The following is a 23,373-nucleotide window of genomic DNA, read 5'->3' as shown; positions in this document are numbered from 1 at the left end:
ATTTCCTCCAGCGTGAAACACGGCTTTTTAGCAACGTGACTCAGCTCCTGGGGGTGAATCCAGTGTCAGCCATTTAAAAGCCATTCCATAAATGTTAAAAAAACTGAAGTAGTCGGTGCAACATTTTTAAAATGAGAAAATGTATTTGAAATGCGTGAAAACAAGAATCACGGAATTGCCGCTAATTGGGCTGCTGGAAGTTTGTATTTTGAGAGAGAAAGTAACAAATTAGAATGTGTCCATAGAAGACCAATGAAATTTCCAGAAACTATCTTAGACGAAACAGTTGAAGAATTCAATTAAATATTTATTGACTAAAAGCAGAACTGAAGTGGGGTGCCTCCTCCAAAGACACAGTGACAACTTCAGACAGGCAGGGCGGGCCCCAGGGAGCCGCGGCCAGCATCCCTCCCAGAGGTGGGGCCTGAACCCCGGCGTGGTGAGTGGCTGCGGGTAGGGCGCAGAGCCCGTCGCCTCTTCTGTGAGCCAGCACTGCAGCCGACACCTCACAGCGCACCCCGGGAGTTGTGCCCCACACCCGCCCCGCCCAGCAGCGGACCCATCCTGCCACCACGGCAAGCCCGAGGGTGCCCCTGGCTTCGGGGGATGCTGCCGCCCCTCTGCGGCACCTCAGCGCTCTGCAGGCTGCGTCTCCAGGGGCGTCGGGCCCCAGCGGCTCAGACACTGGCCCTCGGCCCGGGGTCACGATGACACTCAGGCCGGCGCAGCAGAAATGGGGGGCCCGCGGCTCTGCGTGCGGGGGGCTGGGCCTCGTGAGTCCCTGGGAGATGGGAACTAAGTGGAGCTACTGACGGCTCCGTCTCAACTGCCAAATATCACGCGCGAGAATCGTCTCAACTCTTCAGCATCACGTCTTGAGGACAAACAATATAGCAATACCTTACGTTACACACGCACTTTATCACATACTCAGTGAGGAAGGCTGAGGGGCTTAGTCCGTCCAATAAACTGGAAATGGAAGTTTGACATTTCTTTATCGGTCAGTACAAGGATGCCGAAGGTGGACTCGCCCTCCGGACGCCGGCTCAGTTTTCCAGGAAGGCCACGTAGTCGGTCAGTCTGGCTAACTGCTGCTCGTTGGGGATCGGCGGAACCGGGGCTGGCTCTGTGGGGTGCAGGGAGGAACACCGAGTTAGCACTGTGGGGGCGGCGCACGATGTCCCTCACAGTCGGGGGACTGCCTGCCTTGCATCTGCCAGTTTGGGACAATTTTGCAAAGCAAACTAAGTCGCCTAACTTTATCAAAGTTTAGTTTTCTGCCGTTACTGACGTTTTCCACTCAAAAGCTAAGACCTGACTCTAGACATTTCCTTGAAGAGAGCACAGCTCTTCTTGAAAAAGTGCCGACCCACGTGACAATTAATGCAAAGGTTGAGCACGGAGCGTGCGCCAGTGCGGGTGTGGGTTCAGGCAAACGTTCAACAGCAAACAAAGAACCCTGGCCTCAGGGATCTGAGCTCTGGATTTGAGCGGGCACGAAACCCCGGGGATGCCTGGGAGCACGTGCTGGCGAGCCACAGGGTGGGCCAGGGGCACCACTGCCTCAGGGGCTCCCAGGGCAGCCCCAACTCAACTTCACTCTTGTGAGCAGACAGAATGCTATACATACCCAGTCCAAGACTTAACCTCTCCGCGTACAATGCTCCAGCTATGGAAAACACTCCAAGAAAGAAATTAAGAAAACTAACCAGTTTAAAAAGAACAGATGAAGCCACGTACCTGAGAGGGGGATAAACCTGTTGAAGGACACGTCCAGGGCCCCTGCGACCAAACAGACACACAGTCCAGTTGGCGGAAGCTGAGGCCGGGGCGCGGGCATCCCGGGTAGCGCGTGTCAGAGGCGGCAGCCGCGCTGCTCTATTAAGCGGGCCAGTGCCCGGACAGCAGGAAACCCGCCCAGGGCCCGGCACGCTGGGGTCTGTGGAAGGCCTGAGTGCGTGCTCAGCCGCATCTCCACCACACGTCCAGAGCAGGCAGAAGACCCACTGCAGCCGCTCAGAGGTGCGTGGCTGTGAGCGCGAAGCCCGGCGCTGAACGCCTGGCAGGAAAGGCAGCGCTGGGCCGACGGCAGGGAGACGCTCCCGCGCGGCTGAGTCTGCCTCATTTCGGGGATTAAGGCTCAGGGAGGGGGTTCGGACCAAGACAAAGAGGACAGGTCATGTGACTAAGGCCTTAAAAGGAGAAGTTAAAGTCCTGAAGCTCCTGCTCAGGAGGGGCGCGATGCCCACGGCACCCCGAGGGCGACCCCCCCTCAGAGATGAGCTGTAATGAGGGGACGGAACGCTCACTGGGGAAAGCATTTTTAGGAATGAAAGTGAAAGTGGGTGATCCTTAGGATTCTTTCACTCCTAGGTGCCCGCCATTCCCGGTGTCTGAAACGTGAGCTGCTGTCAGCACAGCAGAGTTTTTTATCAAATGATTCACATTCAGCCCCTGCCCAGCAGCAGCGGTTGGGGAGGTGCAGGCGCGCGCGTGGGCGGGGAGCCCTACCTGGCTTCCTGGGCATCACCATCCTGGTGGTGGAGTCCGCCTGCCATCCTTGTTCTAAAATACCTGGAAAGGAGATTTACCACACACGTGAACAACCATCCAGCCCCTGCACTCTGGCGAGACCCCTCCCCCGCGATGGCCTTCCCTGCCGGACACCCGCGTGGTCCTCTGGAGAGGAGGCTGTGCCCAGGCCTCGGCATACTTCTGTTTGAAATATTTTTAAAACACAGCGGAGTCTCCTTTACCCCACCAGGCTGGCATGAACCCTAAGATGGTCAGTTTTATACCAGGTTACACTGACCTCCTCGCTGTCACTAAAGCAGGTGTAAGGACTGTGCGTGCCCCACCGGGCTGTCCTGCAGTGCAGCGGCAGCTGCTCACATGGGCTGCGCGAGGGGCTTGTAGCCACTCCACGTCCTCTCACATCTCCGGGGGGCAGAGGGCAGGCGTGGGCGGATGTAAGCAATGCATGCAGCAAGTTCAGGGGCCTTGTCCTCATCACAAGGCTGCATGGGGAGGGGCTGGGCCCCCGGACTCACAGCCTGGCAGCACGGTAAGAAGACTAAAGGCTCCCAGACATATGATTTATTTAATCATAAATGATGGGTCAATTTTAAGAATCAAAACAAATAAATGGCTCTTCGAGTAAGCAACGGCATGACGCCTCCAGAGTCTCCTTAACCTGCCGTCTGTCTCCAGAACTGCGCCTGCAGCCTTGGAGACGTGGGTGTGAGACCCAGTGCCAGGAGCTGCTGTGCAGCCACCTCGCAGGGGCCGCGCGCTCAGGCGAGGCAGCCCTGCCGACCACAGGTGTGCGCGCCGGGGGGCTGGGGAGACACGGTGAGGAAGACGAAGAGCTTTCTGGGGGCCGAGGCTGCCTTCACCAAGGAATGGTGAAATAAGGAGCTCCGAAGGGGAGCAGTGAGGTCAATGAACAATTACTTATTTGCAACCCAAGCAACCAAGAACAATTTACCAACAGGTTGATTTTCAGAGGCAAGTAAATAATTTAAGGGAGAGCTAAGGCTCAGCTAGAGCTGGGAATGCGCCGCCACCGTCCCGCACAGCCCCCAAGTCTGGCGCCTCACACGTCCTCCTGCCTGTGGGAGCCACACGGCCTTCGGGGCTCCGAGGTGGGAATTAATCAAATACATTCTGAGGTTCCCTGCCCTGCTCTTGTCCTCCAATAACGCCCGGTCTCCCCTCCTTCCTCTCCCCTCCCATGAGCAGCCCACAGCTGCGCCAGCGCCCCTTCCTAGGGTTCAGCCCGGAGGGCTCCATGTAACCGGGCCCCGGGCTGAAGTGAAGAGCACAGAGGCCCACGTGGAGCCATGTCAAGCAACGAAAGAGGCCCCCGCAGAGAGCTGGAAGGGTGACATGCTACAAGCATCCCCCAGAGACATCTTCAGATTTTAATTTCATAAAAATGGAAAAGCACGCCCCTGCCAAGCTCCTGTCCTGGCACACCCAAACTGGTGCTTACTGTTGGCAAAACATACTTTAAATTACGAGTCCAACATCCTTATCCAAGAAGTTCTAAAGCCCTCGAAATCACTTCTTTCTTGAACTCACCTGGGAGCAGAAACTGAAGTGATTCTGCACCCCAGCTGTGCACCCCCCACTCTCGTGCTGGCCACCCTGGGCCCCGCTGGGGGCTGTGCAGGGCGAGCATCGCACCGTCTTTCCAAAGAACAGGCACAAGCTAAATTCCCCAGATGACTCTGCTCTGAGGATTTCAGGGGCGTTTGCAGAGCTGTGGTTTACATTTCCACCTTCTGTTTTCCTTGAAAGCAAAAAGCAAGCTCCAGTACCTTTCACGGCCTCTTCCACAGGAAGCCCCACGAAGGCGGCAAAGTCGTCGGCGATGATGGAGGTGTAGGCCTGGGAGACCAGGGCGAAGGCGCGTCTCCGTGTGGCGTCTGTGGAGGGCGTGAGATTGCCGATGGCGAGCCAGGAGCCAGCATTTGGAACACGGAAGTGAACTGCATTATTGCTCCCACCCACATTTTATAAGCAAGACCAGATCAAGTCAAAGCGGCGTGTGGCCGCGTGGAAGCGGTGCATGCACTGATGAGTTACCACACGCCTCATGCGCCTCCTTTTACATGGAAAGTCTTGCTCGGGGAAGCAAAAACATCGTAAAGATGGAAGAAAATTAAACTACCTAAGACTCCACCCCTAAGAGAATTTGACTACAGTATTATTTATGCGTTTGGCGTTTCTCCTTTGCACCTTCAGAGCCTTCAGTTCACGCGGGAATGCCAGTGCCCTACTGCAGCGCCAGCGCCCTACTTGGGCACGGTCACACCTGGGACTGGCGGAGCAACCCGGCCCCGGCGCCCCACCCTAACCTCCAAGTCTGCTCCACACTGGTGACCTCTTTCAGGTTCAAATCCCGAGAGCAAGCCCTGAATGACTGAGCCGATAGGAAGCGGCGGCCTGAACACTGGCCCCCCAGGCCAGGCCCCAGCTGAGGGCTCCATGCAGATCCACGCGGAGCGAGGAGGCCGTGAGCGGGTGCTGGGATGGTGTCAGGGTGCATCTTCCCACCTGGTGCCCCTCAGCCACAGCTGGGCTCCGCCCACTGGCCGTCAGTATGCTCAGGGAATATTTCTGACTTTGCTTTCCACATTTAGCAGGCAAGCGGACGCCCACAGCAGCCCCACATACACTGAAAAGCCCTCTCTGTTCCCGGGACATCCGTTACACCCTCACGACGCCCTCAGACACCTGCTCCCACCAGCCCTGGCTCCCGGGCCTCTGCCAGCTCATTTCTGGGGCCTGTGCTGCTATGCGGCCTGCAACACCTGCCTCTCGCACTGCCCCCCAGGCTGTTCCATACACCCATGGTAGAGAGGTCTGGGACCCCAGCCCAAGGGTCAGTGTTTACACCCCACGCGGCCTCTCCCTGGCAAGAAGGGCTCTCGCAGATCTGCGCAGCATTGCCAAGGGGGTGCCGGGAGCCATCCCAGGTCTGTTCTCTCACGCTCTGGGAACCCACCGCCCTCAGGAGGCGTCTGCATTTCTCCCAGAGCAAACATGCTCCAGCTCCCAGGCACTGCCTGTCACCTCGCGGGCGTCTGTGTCCACACCGCAGCGCTCAGCATGAGGGGGCCGGGGACATACCTCTGAGCGCCTCCATGATGGGCTGGACCGTCTCGGACCACTGGTGGGCACCGATGGCCGTGTAGATCCCAGGGAAGTCTCGCTGCCAGATTCTCTGTCCTACCGACCAGATTCCTCCAAGTTCAGAATTTGCCTGCAATGAGTACGACTGCTTTACAGGCTCCCCACTCTGCATAGCTACCGTATCTTCCAACAAAATTCAACATTTCCTTTAAAAGATGCAATTTCTTTGTCAGCCCCACCGCCATGAAAGTGATTTCTAATGCTGTGATGTTAAGACAAAATGCATGTACGTATGTGCCTGAAATAAGACTGTAGCACAGTGGCAAACGAAGGCATGAGGAAGTAATACAAAAATATTTCAGAATTAAATCTCAGAACGAGTTAATTTAAACATCATTTTTAGATGTGTTTTGTACTTCACATATATGTAACATACAGAACACATAATATTCGCAGGTTTCTCCACATAAAATCCATAATTTTTGAGGCAAAGTAGCAAAACTCTCTTGACTGAGAGTTCCTTTTTATTTAAGCCCATGAAGCTGAAAGAACGTTCCAGTGTTACCTAATGGGATCTGGAACAAAGAGAGAGTAAAAACACTAATTTGATGTGCTGCTTAAAAAACTCTAGGTGCATTCTTGGTCATGCTTTTGGGATTGTTTAAAAAATGACCATGTTTTCATTAGGCACATGAATCATTGGAAATTAAAATATACTTCATTCTATTTTAGAAAAAAGTTATTTCATTAATTTTCCATCTAAAATAAGGAGTCTAAAACCCTAATTAGCAAAAATAATTTTAAAGCCATGAAGAATCATAATTTTAAGAATGCTTTTCTAAATATTACTAGTTTCAAATTAAGTATCGTTACAGGAAACTGCATACATCAGTTAAAAGAACAGAAACCAGACACCTAACCAAGCCTTTACCGATCCTGGCTTACTGCGGGCCTGGCGAGGCACAGCTATAAGAAGTGTCTCAAGAAATCTGACCAGTGGGACCTGAGCAGATCTCTCGTCCCAGGGATGTACCTGTACATCAGAGGTACATCCCTGGGATTATTATAATTATTATTTTTCCAATAATAATTTGCAAAGCTATTCTCAAATATTAGTACAGTTTAATAACTCTTTCTGTGAACCACAAGTGGGAAAGAAAACTTTTAAGAGGCTGTCATTTAAGTGAATGTCATTATGACAACAGAGCAATAAAACGCATTGAAAAATACTTACAGACTTTATAGCAGGTGGTATTCTTTTCCAAAGATATCTTGCATTATTCCTAATCATATCCCCCAAGAAAGAACAGTCATTAAAAAAAAAAAAAAAAAACCTCAGTAAATCTTTAAAATTCTAGATTCCAGTCCAAACACACAGAAGTATACTTTACTTTATGTAATACAGTGAGATTTGCTTTCATATGAATTTGCCCAGAGGAAGTCACAGTAGTTTTCCACATACAGAGCTAACTACAACAAACATGATAAGAAGATTATAAGGCAAGAGGTAATTTATGTGACATATAGCTGTGTAATACAAATGTTTTTTTAAAAGATAGGAATTTAAAACAAAATTGAATAGTAGTGACGAACAGTTCACTACAGAGCACTCCTATTCTTTCAGTTATGCTTTCTAACTTTGCTTCAAAGAACATGAATTAGGAATTTTCAAGAAATCTCATGCACATTGGGAGTAAGTTCCTCTGAGCTTTTTCAATTTTCCTTTTCAGCTTCTATCCATCTCCTGATACACAGGCTATTTACACATAAGAAAGTTCTCTAAGGGGCCTCCCTGGTGGCGCAAGGGGTTAAGCACCACACTATGAAGAAATCCGCAGCCTCTGCAGCACGAGTTTGATCCCCGGCCAGGGAGCAACCCACAGGGCGCAGCAGACCTCTCCTGCCACCCGCTGCTCCCCTTAGCAGTGTACTTCGGTCAATCTCCCTGTTCTGCTCCCTGCTCTGTCTCTGGTGAATTCTCTCAAACCACGCATCTCTGGCCTGTACCCCAGCTCTTGTATGCATAAATAAATCTTAAAAAAAAAAGTTCTATAAAAGGACAACAAAGTGGGCCTCCCCTGGTGCTGCAGTGGTTGAGCGTTGGGCTGCGAAGCTGCCTGCAGCCCCTGCAGCGCCGGTTCGATCCCCGGCCGCCGGCCGCCGGGCGAGGGTCCCACATGGCGCGCAGACCTCTCCTGCCCCCAGCTGCTCCCCTCAGCAGTGTACTTCATCAGTCTGCCTGCTCTGCTCTCCCCTCTGGCTCTGGTGAATTCTCTCACCCTCCCGCGCTTCTGACTGTACCCACTGCTTGTATAAATAAATAAATAAATCTTCAAAAAAAAATTAAAAGGACAAAAAAGATGTCAATGGAAAGGAAGGAAGTTATGGAAACTATAGTTTCTCATAACAAATTGAAAGTTTTTTAGATGGTCCACGTAAAACAGATATATTTATAATAACGCAGCCCAGTCATAACTTGTTATAACTCAACATATGAAACGGGCATATAAAGTATTATAATAAAAGATACAGCTGACTATGTCTCCGGCTTGGTGACGCTAACCCACTGCAAATAACTTGTGCATAACCTCAAGGAAAGCGCAGTACTTACATGTCATTATGGAGCAGATATAAAGCCAGAAGCTGGCCATACACTGGGGGTGTAGCAATACCTCCAGGAGCCTGGAAAACCAAAAACTAGAGATAAACCTCATGTATTTTCATCTTGCTTTTAAAAAAGAGTATTCCATTACGACGGATCTAAAGAGCAAGCAGATGCTACAGTACTATTACAGACACAGAAACAGCGTAAAGGAGAGTGGAGAGCCGAAAAGCTACTAGGCCATTTAGATTTGTCATCAGCCGCGATTTCTCCCCTTTGGCCTCAGGGTCTATACACAAGAGTGTCCCCAGAGCATTCCTTTCTCAGTTCCCAAATTCTTTTTAAACGATATTAGAAGAAACACATATTTTCAAGATCCCTCAAGCACTATAACCCTGCCCACATATCAAGGACTTGTCTAGGTGGGTCAGCGATGACCAGAAGACATTCCCAGCTGAGCAATGGACATTTCCTCCTCGGTCAGCCTGACTCGCTCGGGAGGAGTCCCCAAATGACTTTTCCTGAAACGCTGCTTCTGTCTGTTGTCTCCTTTGCTCCCCTTTTACAGACTCATGGGACAGATGCCTTTAAAGCACCTCCCTAGGATCAAACCCTAATGAGTTTAATAGCGTCACGGTAGCTGTCACTTGGCTCACTGGAAACAAAACGGTCGGCTGACGTGACGACGTTATGCAACTTCTGGATTAATAAAAGGCTACAAAAGGCCACCCCCTCCGTGGCGTGTGTCCATGCGGGGGCCCCCCATGAGGTTCGCATTCCCGAGGGTCCCGGACGGGGGGGCGGCCCGGCCGAGCGGCCAGGGGCAGCGCCACAGCACAGCGGGTGCCAACAGGCGCCGGCTTTGCGGCTCGCAAGGTGAACCCCGGCGAGCGAGCCCGCCAGCGAGTGCGGGCGGCCGAGCCCCGGGCGCCCTCCGGCTCCGCCGCCCCCCGCGCCCGCCCGGCGCCCCGCGGGGCCCAGGCCCGTTGCCCTGGAGACCGGCGCCGCCCGGGCCGGGAGGGGGCCCCGCGGCTGGCCCAGCGCCGCGCGGGCCGCTACCTCGAGCTCCTGGTTCTCGCACTGATCCAGCAGCTTCTTGAAACTAAAGGCACTTTCCGCCATCACCGCCACTGGCATCTTCCCGGCCGCCGCAGCCGCCGCGCCTTCCCGACAGCCGGACCCCGCGCCGTGCCCCGGGCGTCGCGGGGCGATGACGCAGAGGGCCGTGGCCGCCGAGCGCTGTGCGCAGGCGCGTGGGCGTCCGGGCGCCGCGTCGCTCCCTGTGCGGCCGGGCGGGGCGCCGCCGCTCTGGGCCTCGCTCTCGGTGCTCTGGAGGACCCCCCCCCCCCCCCCCCCCCCCCGGGAGCGCTGCTGCGCCCCTGAGGACGAGCGTCGGGCTCTCCAGTCCTTTGGGGTCAAAAGGCACGCGCGCGCCAAGGCTCACCTGGCATCCGGACCCCTCCACCTGCTACTTCAGCGCCCTCCGAGGCCTGGCCCTCTGCACCCCACACTCCCCGGGAGTCCCAGGGCCATCCTGGCCCCCCTCCTTTGCTCCCCCCGCGCCCCCCGTCTCCCCCCCACCGCCCCCCGCTGCCACTCCCGCCCTCTCCGGGCTCGTGCTCAGCCCCTGCTGCCGAGGTTCTGGGTGGGGAGTTTCTGCTGTTGTTTATAGCTTTGCATCTCGCACTTTCCAAGGTCACCGTGACCGCGGGCGAGGCTGCGGGTGCTCGCGGCTCTGATTCTGAGGAGGCGGCAGAGGCTGGTGCGCGCCAAGTCTTCCTTTGGGGCTCCTTGGTCCCCAGTGGGGTTGAAAGGCGGGCGGACTGCAGGCCGGTTCCCTCAGGGCTGCTATGCAGAGCGGGAAATGAGGCTGGTGGGCCTCAGCCTGTGCAGGTGCCCCCCCTCCAGCCGCTGGCCCCGGGGGTGGGGGGGTGGCAGGGAGGTGGGGATGGAGGGGTTGGGGTTGGGGCGGGAGTCGGGGTGGTGACAGGTAGGGGTGGGGGTGGGAGGGAACATCTCTCCATGTGCTCAGAGACTTCATGTTGCATGCGGCTTACTTCATGCTCCAGTGGACACTGCCAGGGTGTAGACTTAAAGTAAATGGGGCAAAAGGGGATATTTGCGTCCTGACCCAAGGAGTGGGACAGGGCCTGGGCTGAGAGGAGGGAGGAGGGGCTCACTGGGAGGGGACTTAGACAAACATGCTTTATAGTGAGATGTCTTCCCTGCTGTGTAGACCAGTTTCTCCAATAGGTTATTTCTGGTAAAAAATCCTGATTCTGGAAGGACCCCAGCTTTTATCCTTCTGGGTGGCTAAGGGAGGGGTAAGAAGGTTCTCCAGAGCCTGCTGGGCCTTGACTGACCTCGGCTGAAATAATCCACATGTCAAAGTGATACATCTCAGGACGTCTGGGGGAGGCCTGGCCTTGGCCAGATGCTCAGTGTAAGTTGTTCCTGCACTTTTTTTCTTTTTATTCCAAACATTCAGTAAGAGGCAGGCGATGTGGAGGGCTCTGATGCAGGACAGCTGGATTCTTTGCAGATATAGACGAAATGATCATTAAACTCCTAGAAACAAAGAACACAGAACAACCAAAACAATCTTGAAACATGGGTGACTCTTGGAAACACTGTGTTAAGTGCAGTAAACCAGTTGTAAATAATCAAATATTGTATGATTCCATTTATATGAGATATCCAGACTAGGCAAATCCAGAAGTGACTGTCAGGAGGCAGCAGGAGTCGAGGGGAGCGTGTGGGCCTTGGAGGCCCTCGGGGTGGCTGCTGCAGGACCAGCCTGGGCCAGCCCTCCCAGGTGGGTGGCAAGGACTGGGGCTTCTCTTAGCTTGGGAACTAACCTCACAGCACAGGCAGCTGCCCCATGGACTGGGCCGATGGGGTAGGAACAGGGAGGGAGGGAAAGATTAGAGAAGTGGATTGATTCAGATGGGTGGCCCCAGAGGGGTTGGGGCTTGGGGAGTCTGGCTTCACAAAGAACAGGAAGGCAGACCCACACTTACTGCCATGGCCCATTGACTTAGAGAGACTCCCCTGTGGGTGGCACTGCAGGTGGATGCTGCCATTTTGCAAACCAATGCACCGTGCAGCACCAGGCAATCTCCACCTTCCATGCTGTTTTGTGTGTGGGGAGTCACTGGGGAAGCCTTTGCAAAAGAAGAAACTGTAGCTAAAAATGGCAGCGTGAAGGACAATGGCCAAAGGCCCTAACTGACCTCCATGTCCAGAGCTGGACATGCCCATGTCCACGGCTTCCATGTGGCTCAAGGGGGTGCTTCCAGGCTATTAAATTCAGGGTAGTCTTTCTGAAATATGTCGGGAAAACACATGGAAAACAACGTCACATACACCCTGGTTCTCCCGAGTCCTGGACTAGAGTTGGGGATGGTGTCCGAACGGGGAACTGAAAACTGGGGTAGGTTAAGAGGACTAGACTGCGGGTCAAAAACCATTCTAAGATTTCTTTTCATATTATAAAGTTATTTTAATGACACTTTTATCATTAAACAGCTTTATCATTGAGCAGTTTTATATTAAACATTCTTAACAATGCAAACTTCAAAAGCGGGCCTGGCTTTCTTTCCCCACCTTTGCGCCACTGCCTGTGTTCACAGGGGAACAATCAAAGAGACCATTTTTGCAAAACTTCAGAAAGGGCCTGGGGCTGAGGGCAGAGAGCTGTTAGGGACTGGAGGAATAAAGATGCTGCAGAGCTGGCGGCGGAAGGCCGGGCGCTAAATAAAGCGCGGCGGGGACGCACGTGCCGGGGGGCGAGGGGCGGCCGGGGGGCCCCTGCAGGCCTCAGGCGGGCCGTGGCCAGTCTGCAAACAACAGACTCCGCCGTGCACCGGGACCAGGGCTGGGCCGGGGTGTCCCAGGGACCTGGGCCGGCGAGCCCCACTGAGCTCCCCCCCCGTCCCTCTGAGCCCCCTGAGCCCTCTGAGCCCCGAGTCCCCCTGAGCCCCTCTGTGCCCCGAGAGCCTGGTGGCCACCGGGCTGCCCCGGGGCTGACCTGGACGGGGCCCTGCGCCCCGGGACACAGCCTGGTGGTGTAGCAGCTCCCAGCGCACAGCGGGGCGACTTTCTTGGCACCGGGGGCCGCGGGACAAGAGCGCCCAAGGGCCCCGGGGGCTCCCTGAGGCCTCCGCGCCCAGCGGGAGTGGGAGCTGGGCGGGAGTGGGGGGCGGGGGGAGGCGGGCTCGGGGGTGGGATGGGTGCTGCACCCCGGCTGGCCCACCAGGGGGGCGCCGTCTGCCCCCGCGGGCTACTCTCCGGTGGCCTTTTGGGCCCAGGGCGGTTCATTCCTCCCCCAAGTGGCAAACCAGGTCGCTGAGCCCCCGGGGAGTCCATCTCCTCGAGCCCTTGTCTCCGCCTGTCCCAGTTCCCCCTCTTGGCTCATCCTAATGTTACGTGGCTGGGAGAGGGGGCCCCCAGGTCCCCCAGACCTGCCTGCTCTAAATAGGCTCTGCCATCCGCCGTGTCAGCACAAAACATAGGAGACTTTAATGAAAAGGAACTTGAACACAACTAGGAAACAACACAGGGAAGGCAAAGAACATAGTTTCTCAATCAAGCACCCAAAGTGACCCGTCCCCTCGTGGGTAAAAACCCTCCCAAGGAGGACTGGCCCAGAGCGAGGCCCCAAAGCTGCCCCAAGTCTAAAGCACCTTCCAGTGGGACCCACAGAAAAGGGTCAGAAACAACCAGACAAGTCTGGGAGGAAAAGAGCAAAATCAAAATCAAGACAAAACCCGCCATAGTCCCCTCCCCACGGGTCTCACCCACATCTGTGCCACCCCGTCCACGACCTCAAGGCAAGCACAGCTTCTTCATGTGTCTCTCGGCTCCACGTGCCTCCCCCAAGGCTCCTTCTGGCTCCATCCTGCTCCTTCCTTCCTCAGTCTCCTCTGCAGCTTCTTCTCTCCCTGCTCAGCTCCACCCTCCCTTGGGTGGGCCAGGGAACCTGGAACCTCCCCCTTTCCTGGGGACCCCCCCTTTTACACTAAGTTGGAGCCCAGGAGACACTGGGGGGTGAGGACCCCAGCCCAGGTCTCCCCAGCTGCAGCAAAGACAGGGTCCCGGGACAGGAAGCTGGTGAGGCCTCGGGGAGTCTGCACTGGCGGGGAAGGTCAGCAGAGCACAGCCCCCTGCCCCTGCCCCTGGAGCTTTGGGAGGACAGTCTTGTTCGTTCCAGATTGGGGCACCTGCTCAGGGGAGTGTGAGCCCCTGGGGGTTTAGTGCCGGGCCCGGGGGCTGAAGTGGGGGGCAGCGGAGTGAGTGCGAGGCTGTGACAGTGTCACTGTGTCACGTCCTGGAGGCCTCCACAGAGTCTGACGGCTGGTTTGTGGACGGCGTTGATCTGACCTTGGGAGATGGTGCCTCAAGCTCCTGCGCAGTCTCCCCGCTCTGCAGCCACCCCAGGGCACAGAGGGGCTCGTAGCTTCCCAGGGTCGCACAGCCAGTGAGTGTCAGGGATGTGAGCTTGGGCCTCTTGCCTCCTGCCCATGTTCTCAGCAGCATCACCCAGAGATTGAGGGGACCCTGCACCCCAGTGGGTGCCTGTTCCAGCTGTGTCCAGAGCCCCTGGGGCTCCTTGGATGGGTGCCGATGGCCTCGTGTCCAGGCCGTGACTGAATTCCTGAGGTGCTGTGTAAACACAGGGCCTGACAGATACTCCCTTCAACTCCAAGCTGAGTCCACACCCAGGTCCGCTCTGCCTGCTGCCCGCTGCAGGTCCTGCACCCCCTACCCACCATGGGGGGCTTTCCCTTCCTGCAGCTGCACCCACATCCAGGATCCACCGTGCACGGGCTCTGCTGTAAGGGCAGGGCTGCGGTGGCAGACACTGGTCACGGGGACTAATTCCTCCAGTTCTTTGGGGCCCGTGGCCTGGAATTCACTGGCGCGTTTCTCTCCGCGGCTGCACAACACAGGTCCCCATGCTCTGCAGGTCAGTGCAGACAGCCGTGGCCTCACTCCATTCGTGGGTCCAGAGTCCAGGCCCCTCTTTGCTGGGTCTTCCCCGGGGTCCCTCACAGGCAGGCAGGCGTTGCCTGATCCCTCCCAGGCTCCTCATGAGGCCATTCATAAGCAGCGCACAGCAGTCAGCCGCTTCCTTCAGAGCTGTCTGGTGTTCTTTGGGGACAAGCCAGCAGTTCCCTCCCACACTTCAGAATGGCAGACACCAGACAGGGTGTAAATACCAGAAGGTCCGGGTCCCTGGGGCTCCCATCACAGCCTGCCCCCTGGGCCCTCAAAGATACACCCCCTCCCATGCAAAACACCCCCCCGCCCCGTGTCTGCTTCCATGACTGTGTCAGCTCAGCGCCACCTCTCCGTCTAGTCGGCTCTGGGCATGACTGAGCTCCCGGGCATAGCCTCTGAGGCCCAGGCCCCCTCTGCCTGTAGTTCTGAAAACAAGGAGACACATCTCCATCCCCTGTGCACTAACAGTGTCGATAGTCCAGCTCAAAAAAGGGGTCTTGGGGGACAGAGCGGAGACTGCTCCATAACAGTTCTGAAATTCAGCCAGGTGCCTGCTGAAAGTTCTAGGATGCGGCGCAGGATCTGGGGCAAGTTTGCGTCTCTTGATTCTACCGTGTAGCTCTGCCTGAACTGTCTTTCCTTTGTTCGGCAGAGGCAGTAGGGGCGTGCCACTCGCCCCCATCTTCTGCAGGTACAATCTTGCTGCCTAACTGCCTCCTTCCTTTACTGTCCCTCCCTGTCCACACGGCCTCCGTGAGCAGGACCAGGGGGCCCGTGCGCTGGGCCCGTTGGCGGCGAGGAGCTCGTTCTCAAGTGGGTGTCGGGTGCCCAGCGTCACCGCCCTGGTCTCTGAGCCTTTGGTGTGTCTGTATTTCATAATAAATGTAAAAAGAAAGTTTTTTTGAAAAGAAAACTGATTGTATCGGCACATGAATAGAGAGCCAGATAAATGGGACAGAACAAAAGTCTAGAAATAACCCAGGTGCATCGGGAAGTTGAGCGCACGGTAAAGGCGACATTTCACATGCTAGTGAGTGGCTGGAGTTTTAGTAAGTGATGCTAAGACGATGGATGGCCACGGCCCCCACAGAGCGCTGGCCACGGCCCCCACAGAGCGCTGGGTGAACCAGAAGATACACGGGCAAGAAATAAGCTCATACAGGTTTAGAAGGCAGCGAGAGTGAAGCCCTCTGTGGGGAAAGGCTTTTTCACTACGACTCAAAATCCAGATTTAGTATAAGAAAAGATGAATAAAACTGAGCTCATGAGAACTGAAGAAAAACCTTATGCGCCCCAAAGCCCATGCACGCAGCTGAGCAAACACCACAGTCTGTTAGTCTACGTTTGTAAGTATGTGGCCTGTGTGCTATGTGTGGTTTTGTGTGTGTGTATGTGGTGTGTGTGCAGAGTATGTGGTGTGTGGTATGTATGGCGAGTGCATGTGTGGTGTATGGTGTGTGTTTGAGTGTGTGGTATGTGGCGAGTGTGGTATGTGGTTGAGTGTGGTATGTGTGGTGTGTGTGTTATGTGTGGTGAGTGAGGTGAGTGTGGTGTGTGTATGGTTTGTGGTGTGTGGTGCATGTGGTGAATGTGGTGTGTGGTGTGTGCGATGTGTGTGGTATGTGTGGTAAGTGAGGTGAGTGTGGAGTGTGTGGTGTGTGTGTGTGGTGAGTGTGGTGAATGTGGTGTGTGGTGTGTGCGATGTGTGTGGTATGTGTGGTAAGTGAGGTGAGTGTGGAGTGTGTGGTGTGTGTGGTGTGTGTGTGTGGTGAGTGTGGTGTGTGTGGGAGTTGTGTGTGGTGTGGTGTGTGTGGTGTGGTGAGTGTGGTGTATGTGGGGGGTGTGGTGTGGTGAGTGTGGTGTGTGTGGTTGCTTCTGAGCCTGGCAGAAAACGCCACGATGTATGGAGAGCCCCGGGACTCTCCCGCAGTCCTGGAGACATTCCTGCAGGTGGGGGCGCGGGTGCGAGGCCTGAGGCCATGGTCCAGCGCTGGCCTCTCTGGAGCCGGAGGAGCAGCCTCGGGAGGAGAGCAGGAGGCAGCAGGCCGTCCCAGCGCACAGGCCACAGGTGTGGCGACGACTCCCCAGCTCACGCAGCCGGAACACGTCGCACAGAGCGTGGGGACATGTGCGTGTGTCCTTCAGTCTGCGCAAGAGCCCGCAGCAGGAGGGCCAGGTCGCCTGACCTGACGGTGACCCCAAGTGCTGACGGGCTCTCACTGTCAGGGGGCCGAGGGCAGCGCCGGGAGTGGGCCTGGGCGCCTAGAGCCGGGGACGCCGTGTGGCCACACTGGCGGGCGGGGCCGCCTCCTCCTGAGTCTCAAAGCTCACCCAGTGTGGCTCCCTCCAGGGTGACCCTGTGCCCCTGGAGTGGGGTGAGGAGAGGGGCGAACGTGTGGACAAGGGGGTGCGAGGAGTGGGCACTGGCTGGCTGGAGCGGGGTGGGGGGCCTGCTGTGTCTTCTAAACACTTGGTGGGACAGGCGAGAGCGTGGGCGGGAGACGCTGCGCCCTGCTCCTCCCGTGGGGAAATGCGTCTCCTCACAGTTGTCCACACAGTAGGGCTGAGGGGCATCCTGGGCCCCTCCCGTGTAAAAAATGGAGGGCAAAAGACCAAAAACCTATTTGATAAACAGCCGAAGATCTGCACAGCCCCCCAGAATGTGCAAATAGACACCAGAAAAAACTAGCCCGGCCTGCGTGAGGAGACCCAGAGGCACCCTGTGCACACACAGGTCGCGACCCCAGGCGTAGCTGTGGAGAAACGTGTGCCGGGGAGAGCAGGGCAGCTCCGTGGGGTGGGGAATGGAACACACACAGCCAGGGAATACACTTACAGTGTTGTGGGGTACCGTGAACCCCCAAATTCATGTCTACCTGCACCCACTGAATGTGATCTCCCCGGAGACAGCCCTTCTGCAGATGCAGCCAGGCTGAGAGCCCTGGATGAGGACGGCTGCTGTGGCTCATCCAGCAGGCTGGTGTCCCCAAGAGGTGGAGAAAGACCCTGGGGGACAGTCAGGGCAGTGGAGCAGGGGCTGGAGCTGTGCACCCGCAGGGAGGAGGCCATGGGCTGCCCAGCACTGGCTGGCAGAGGTCACAGGACTGTCCCCAGAGCTGGGCCCAGGGCAGGGGAGGGTCTCAGAAAGGGCTGGAGCTGAGCGGCCATTTTGTGAGTCTTTAAAAAGGAGCCAGGCGTGCAGCCGCGCTCTCCTTGCTGGGGTTGCTGCAGAAGGACACCCCCATCAGGCAGTGGGGGTGGGGCTCAGCAGCTGCAGGCCTCTGCCGCTGGCCAGCTCCTGTGGCTGCAGCTCCACCTCAGACCACTCGCTGACCCCCCCCCCAACCCTGTTGGTGAGAGTGATTTTTTGACTGCACCGGAGCCCCTGTCAGGCGCGAGAGTGACAGCAGGTGGCCGGACCTGTTACAGGGCAGGCAACCCCGATGAAAACAGGGTGCCTGGCTGTGGGTCCCCCCCGCACGCGTCAAAGGGACTGACACGGCAGGCACACACAGAAGGTGAAGACAAGGTTGATTTCCAAGGGCAGGGGAAGGCAGGAAAGGAACAACCCAGGGAGAGAAGAGGGAGACAAATTCTTACATGTGTCCTCCCCGTTCCGCCGACCTGGAATCCCAAATGACGCGCCAGGACCAAACCTGCCTGGCCAAGAGCATGAGCCGAGAGAGAGAGAGAGAGAGAGAGAGAGAGAGAGAGAGAGAGAGAGAGAGAGAGAGAGACAGAGAGAGAGAGAGACCCACTCACACAGCCGGTTACATCCTCACACACCGAGACAATGGCTGCTTCCCTCTGCCCTCAGGCCCTCGCACCCTTCCCTCTGGGGACATGGGATTTGTAGTTTCCAGAGTCTAGATGGAGGGGGGTGGCGTCCACACAGCCTGCGTGGAGTCTGCTCAGGACAGCCTTCCCCCCAGCAGACCCAGCCCCGTGGAGAGTCTTTCCTGGGGTTTCGACCCGTGCCGGGTAACAGCGCACGCTCTGCCACGTCGTGCTTCCACATGCCGACTTGCAGAATTCTGGGAGGGCGCATCTCTGTGTTTAACACCCCAGCATCTGGCGGCCTCTTGTTGCGAAGCCCGAGGCAGCGCGCACGCCAGCTCCGTGGCCAGCAGCTCCGCGAGGGCCTGAGCAGACCCCCAGGCACCGCGCCCTCTCGCTGAGCGCTGAGCGCTGCCGGCCACGGAGGAGTGTGCACGCCCGGAGGGGAGACGGTCCTGCACGCCGGGCCCTGGCTCTCACGGTGCCGCCTGGCAAGGAACGGACACGGCAGAGGCTGCGGCCACGGAAGAGCGACTCTTGAGGACACAGTTCTCCCCTGCGCGCGCGTCAGGGGCCGTCAGGTGCTGGGGCCGCCCCTGGGGCTCGCTTTGCCAGGGAGAAGGCAGAAGTGAATTGTGCCAACTCTTCTAAGGACTAGGATTCAAGACGCCAGGCAGCCTCTACCTCTCCTCTCCCGCGATCACCCAACAGGCTGGAGCCCTCGGGCCCAGGGCCAGCGTGCCTGACAGCGCGGGGACGGCGTGGTCGGGGGCGGCGTGGTTGGGGGAGGCGTGGTCGGGGATGGCGTGGACGAGGACACTGAAATTGCGGGCCCTTGGTCAGGTCTGGGGGCTCCCTGGAGAAGGCAAGGATCCTGAGCTTCGTGGCCGGGTGGGGGAGGCGATGGGACACCCGAGTCCTCTGTCCCCGGCGCTGTGCCCCCCACAGGGACTTCGTGATTGAAAGCTGGTTCCCAGGAAGCATCCGCCGGCAGGGAAGGGACGACCAGGTGGTCCCGCGGTGGGGCTGCACGCGAGGGCTTTCGAGGACACTCGGTTCCCGGAAGACCTGCCGGGCGGCCGTCATCAGGAAAGTCCCTCGCGCTGACGGTCGCTGTGCAGTCAGAGGCAGACGTGCATTTCTGCCCGAACTGGTGGAAAGCTGCCCTCGCGGAGAGGTGACGCCCCTGCTCGAGAGGGCGCCAGGCGCCCACCACCAACAATCCTACCCAAGCCCAACTCTCTTCAGGATGGCGAGGCCGTCCCTTGGGAGAAGACCCTCCCCGCCTGACTCAGGTGATAACCTCCGGTCTGAGTCTGGTCTGGCCAGCGGGGGCAGCTCCCAGCCGCCCCGGGCCGGCAGCAGCGTGGGGGCTCGCGGGCTTCGCGAGGCCGAGTTCTCTCCTGGTGTCGCCCCTTGCGCCCGGCGGGTGGCCGCTGTGCCCACGCAGACCGGCCCTGGGGCGCCTCCTGACGCCTGCAGCTGAGGTTCTGAGACGCTGGCCCAGCAACGCGGACGGGACTCCCCGCCCAGGAGGCCCGCGAAGCTCTGCGGCTGGCTCGGAACGCTCGCTCGGTGCTGCGCGTGGACACCGCGGCCCGTCGGCCCGGTGCGCGAGGAAGAGGAGCGTGTCCTCGTTTCACAAGCCCAGGGCTGCCCTCGCTGCCGCTGTCCCGCTGGTCGGCGAGCGGGCGGAACTGGGAGCCCCGGGAACCACGCGCAGGCTTTTAAGATCTGATTCGGCAACACAGAGGAACCAGGACCCGTCACGCGACAGCCGGCCAGGCCCCGCGTGGCACCCACGCGCGGTACATCAAGGACGCGCCCGCCTGCTGCTCAGTGACTAATGGGCACCTGGGTTCACTCCCAAGTAAAGCTGTTATCGGAGGAATTTACGAGCAGGAGAATGAGAGAAGCCGAGCCAGTCTCCAGAGGTGGACATCAGGCACGAAAGCGGACTTGGCGGCGCGCCCGGGTGTTCATCACGTCTCTGTCCTGTGCGCCGGCGCCTGGAGCCAGGCCGGTGTCGCGCGGTGCTGGCGGCCGGGCCGCACGGGGAGGGCCACGCGGGGCTGTCCCTGGCGGGGCGGGCGGGGAGGCGCGTGAGCCCCTCCGCGCACACGGGGCACGGCGGCCGCTCGGCGGCACAGCTCGGGCTCGGAGCCCGTCCGGAGCCGGACCTCTGGCCTTTTCAGGGAACTCACCCGGGGCGGGGGTGACACGTTTGCTCTCTGCCCTCCCTCTGCTGGAAGTCGAGCACCGGGGGAGACCGGCACCTCCATTCACACCTGGTTAGCCCCGCAGGCCCTGCACGGCTAACCAGGTGTGAATGGAGGTGCCGGTCTCCCCCGGTGCTCGACTTCCAGGAGCCTCCTTGGAAGTGAGGGGCTGCGCCCCATCTAAACAGGAGCCACAGCAGCCGGCCACTGTGGGCTGCTCAGCTGGGCCCGGGGGTATAGTCCTAAGTGGCGCCCTGACAGGTCATTCCACAGGCCGTGGTCCTGGGGTCCCTTCGGACTAGCCACTGGGCAGTGATGGGCAAAGTCTGCACCTCCTTGCCCCGCTCAGCTGGCGGGTGGCATGTCGACTCCCGGCCACGGCCCACGAGTAGAGGCTTCGTGAGGACTGGGCTTTCGGTCTGCCCCGTGGGCGGTAGTTCCAGCTTCTTCACTCAGGAGCGTGCTCGTGTGTCCTCAGCAGCCTCCTCCTGAGGTCCCCATCTTAACCGGGCCTGCAGTGCCCACCCAGGCACCCCAGGCTTCCACGGCCTCCCCGCTCGCAGTCCAGGACCACAGACTGTCCACGCCTTTTTTTCTGGCACTGCTCTTATTTCGTACAAAGCTTTTACTTTGTACTCTTACCGCTGCTGACCAGTCCCGGGGGAAGCTCCCTTCCCCCCACCTTCCCGAAGCTTCCTGTTCTCCCGAAGGTGACAGTCTGCCTTTGCCCCTGGGCGGTGCGGGGCTGGATGGGCCACGTCCAGGAATGTGGACCTTCTGCCTCAGGTGAGGGTCACCGAGGGGGGCACATGCAGTTCATGGCAAATATGGCAGGAACCCCATGGTGTTTGCTGCTTCCCAGCCCTAGGGGGTGGGGGCCGGCCTGCGGGTTTTCTCTCACCGTACAGTGAGGTCCCAAGCTGCCGGCAGCAACACTTGCCCCAGGGGCATCCCCAGGGCCCCTCCACCACCCTGCCCTCCTGACTTCCAGTTTTGTCCCCAGCGATGACCCGTCCAGCTGCTGCTCCACCTCTGCCTGCTGCCATCAGCCCCTTTCCTCCCGGGCCTGCGGCGTCAGGTGCTGTCCTCCAGCTGTTGGCTCTCGCCCCCAAACCTCCCCTGAATCCCGATGACACCCGCTGCCCCAGTGAGGGCACCCAACCCAGCAGCCTCCAAGCCCAGACCCCGGTGTTCCCACACCGGGAGGGGAAGCAGCCCTCCAGCGAGCAGGCGGCGGACATGGTAGAGCTCGGGCACAGCGGCGGGAGCAGCACAGACCACGAAGGAAAGGAAAGGGCTCTGCTTTCCACAAGTGCGGCCTGGGAGGCCGGCCCTCCTTCCAGAGATTTGGGGTCGAGTGACAGTTCTGAGGACCAAGAGCAGGGACTCAGTGCCCATGTGTGCTCCTGGCTGACCCTCAGAGCCCAGCGCTCTCCAGAAGCCCATCCTGTTCATCCCACTGGGAATGAACTGGGAAACCTGCCCCAGATGACTTGTAGCGAGAAAACAAGACGTCAGTCCTACAACCACTAGGAACCAAGTTCTGCCAGACCTGAGGAAACAGGAACCGACTCCCCCTGGTACAGCCAGGCCAGCCCTGAGCTGGGGGAGATCTTTCCCCAGCAGGTTCATTTTGCTGTTTGAACCCACTGAGAGTGCAGTCACTTGTCATGGCAACAAGAGCAGGAGAGCAGGGCTGATGAGGGCAGAAGCATGGTGCACGCTGGGGCCCTGGGCCCAGCCAGGCGGCCGAGGGCTCTGGGCAGTGACGAAGCAGTTGGCTGGGTAACCAGGTGATGCCAGAGGACAGGACTGTTTGCCCGTTTTGGCAGGAAGCACGCCTGGCTGTGGCCTGGGGAGGGCTGGAGGAACCCAGCACACTTGGGCCCTCTGAAGTTTGTCCAGAACATTCTCCCAGAGCCCGGCAGTGGGCTGGGGGCGGGGGTCTGCCCTCTGTGGATCCGGGTGCACAGGTGGCAGCGGGAGAGGCCGGTGAGACGCCCAGGGATGCCCAGGTTAAGCCAGGGTGTGAGCAGGTGCTTGGGCTGCTTTTACCTCAGGAAGGGATGAGCCAAGAGAGCCTGAGGGCCTGTGACGACGTCTGCTCAGGTAAAGGTGGGAGCTGTCCTGTCAGTGGATTGACCTTGGAGCTGTTTTCTCATCTGTAACGTGGGGGCCAAACAGCCCTCCCAAGGAGTCAGCGCAGGGTGAATGGGATCGCGCAAACAGGGGCCAGCCTGCAGGGACTCCCCCGGCCCCAGCTCCTTGTTCCCCCACTGCTTCCTTGGGCGGTGGCTCTACAGCGCTGTGGGCCTCCAGTCTCCACCGGAGCTTGTCACCACGCCCCTTGGTGCCACCCCGGAGCCATGCCCTCCTGGCCCCACCATGGGGTCACCCTTGCTGAAACAGCTTGGGGTCCTGGCCCGCAGGAGGGTCTGGATATGGAGGGAGGATTGGCCGCCAGGAGGCACAGGGGGTTCCCTGGGGAAAATTTGGGTCGACAGGGGCACTGCATAGGCCCGTCAGGCGGGGCGGGGTCCTGAGGCTGACCTGGTGGCCCACAGTGGTGTTGGGTCTCTGGACCCCCGGTAATGACAGCAGACTGAAGCTCAGTGTAATTCTGGAAAATGGAAGGGGCCTGGAGGGGAGGTGGGGGGGTCTGGCCCTCAGGGGGAAGGGTAAGCGGACTGGCCAGGCCTGGGGTACACAGGCTCACGGACTTTGTGTTCTTGGGCGAATGCAAAGACTGACCACGAGGTGGCGCTCACCACAAGGGGATTCCGGGCCATGCACGCTTCACCCCAAATTTATAACTGGAGATTCACAAAAACAAAAATGCAAGTCAAAGGCATTTGGGAATTTCCTGGGCATTTTTGTCTTCTCTTTTCCATTATTTCCAGCTTGATCCGGACAACCTCAGCCTGCGTTATCCTAAGGTCTGGTTCGGGATGGGGGGATCACCGCCCCCACCAGGCCCCCCAATCCTCTGCCTCCCGTGCTTCCTTAAACGGGTAAGCTCCCCAGGCTGGGCACAGGATCCGAGAGGAGTCGGGTAGCCTTGGGGATGCCTTCTTATGGCTCTGTCCTCACCCCACGTTTCTAGGGGGAGGAGTTTGTCTTTAGGCACAAACC

At 58.2% G+C, this 23,373-nt stretch overlaps 1 protein-coding gene across 1 annotated transcript; it reads right to left on the bottom strand.

The window, feature by feature from the left end:
* Positions 1-86: 86 nt before the first annotated feature.
* On the bottom strand, positions 87-9,434 carry COPS8 (COP9 signalosome subunit 8). The gene is made up of 8 exons (XM_037524263.2): positions 9,302-9,434; positions 8,252-8,322; positions 6,875-6,923; positions 5,638-5,770; positions 4,323-4,430; positions 2,512-2,574; positions 1,741-1,782; positions 87-1,126 (listed from the first exon to the last, which is right to left on the bottom strand). Exons 1-8 carry the CDS (start codon positions 9,377-9,379, stop codon positions 1,047-1,049), a joined length of 624 nt encoding a protein of 207 aa, XP_037380160.1. The 5' UTR covers positions 9,380-9,434; the 3' UTR covers positions 87-1,046.
* Positions 9,435-23,373: the final 13,939 nt, after the last annotated feature.

The sequence above is a fragment of the Talpa occidentalis genome, unplaced genomic scaffold (genome assembly GCF_014898055.3).
Source record: "Talpa occidentalis isolate TD23 unplaced genomic scaffold, MPIMG_talOcc4v2.1 talOcc4.3, whole genome shotgun sequence".
Classification (NCBI taxonomy): domain Eukaryota; kingdom Metazoa; phylum Chordata; class Mammalia; order Eulipotyphla; family Talpidae; genus Talpa; species Talpa occidentalis.
The sequence above is the reverse complement of the archived record's forward strand: the minus strand, read 5'-3'. Positions and strand labels throughout refer to the sequence as shown.

Coding starts and splice junctions, on each gene's coding strand:
- COPS8 (XM_037524263.2), bottom strand. CDS start 9,379: ATGCCAGTGGCGGTGATGGCGGAAAGTGCCTTTAGTTTCAAGAAGCTG. Junction 4,431..5,637: donor CATCATGGAGGCGCTCAGAG/GTATGTCCCCGG, acceptor CGCCCTCCACAG/ACGCCACACGGAGACGCGCC. Junction 2,575..4,322: donor TGTGGAAGAGGCCGTGAAAG/GTACTGGAGCTT, acceptor TCTCCTTTCCAG/GTATTTTAGAACAAGGATGG.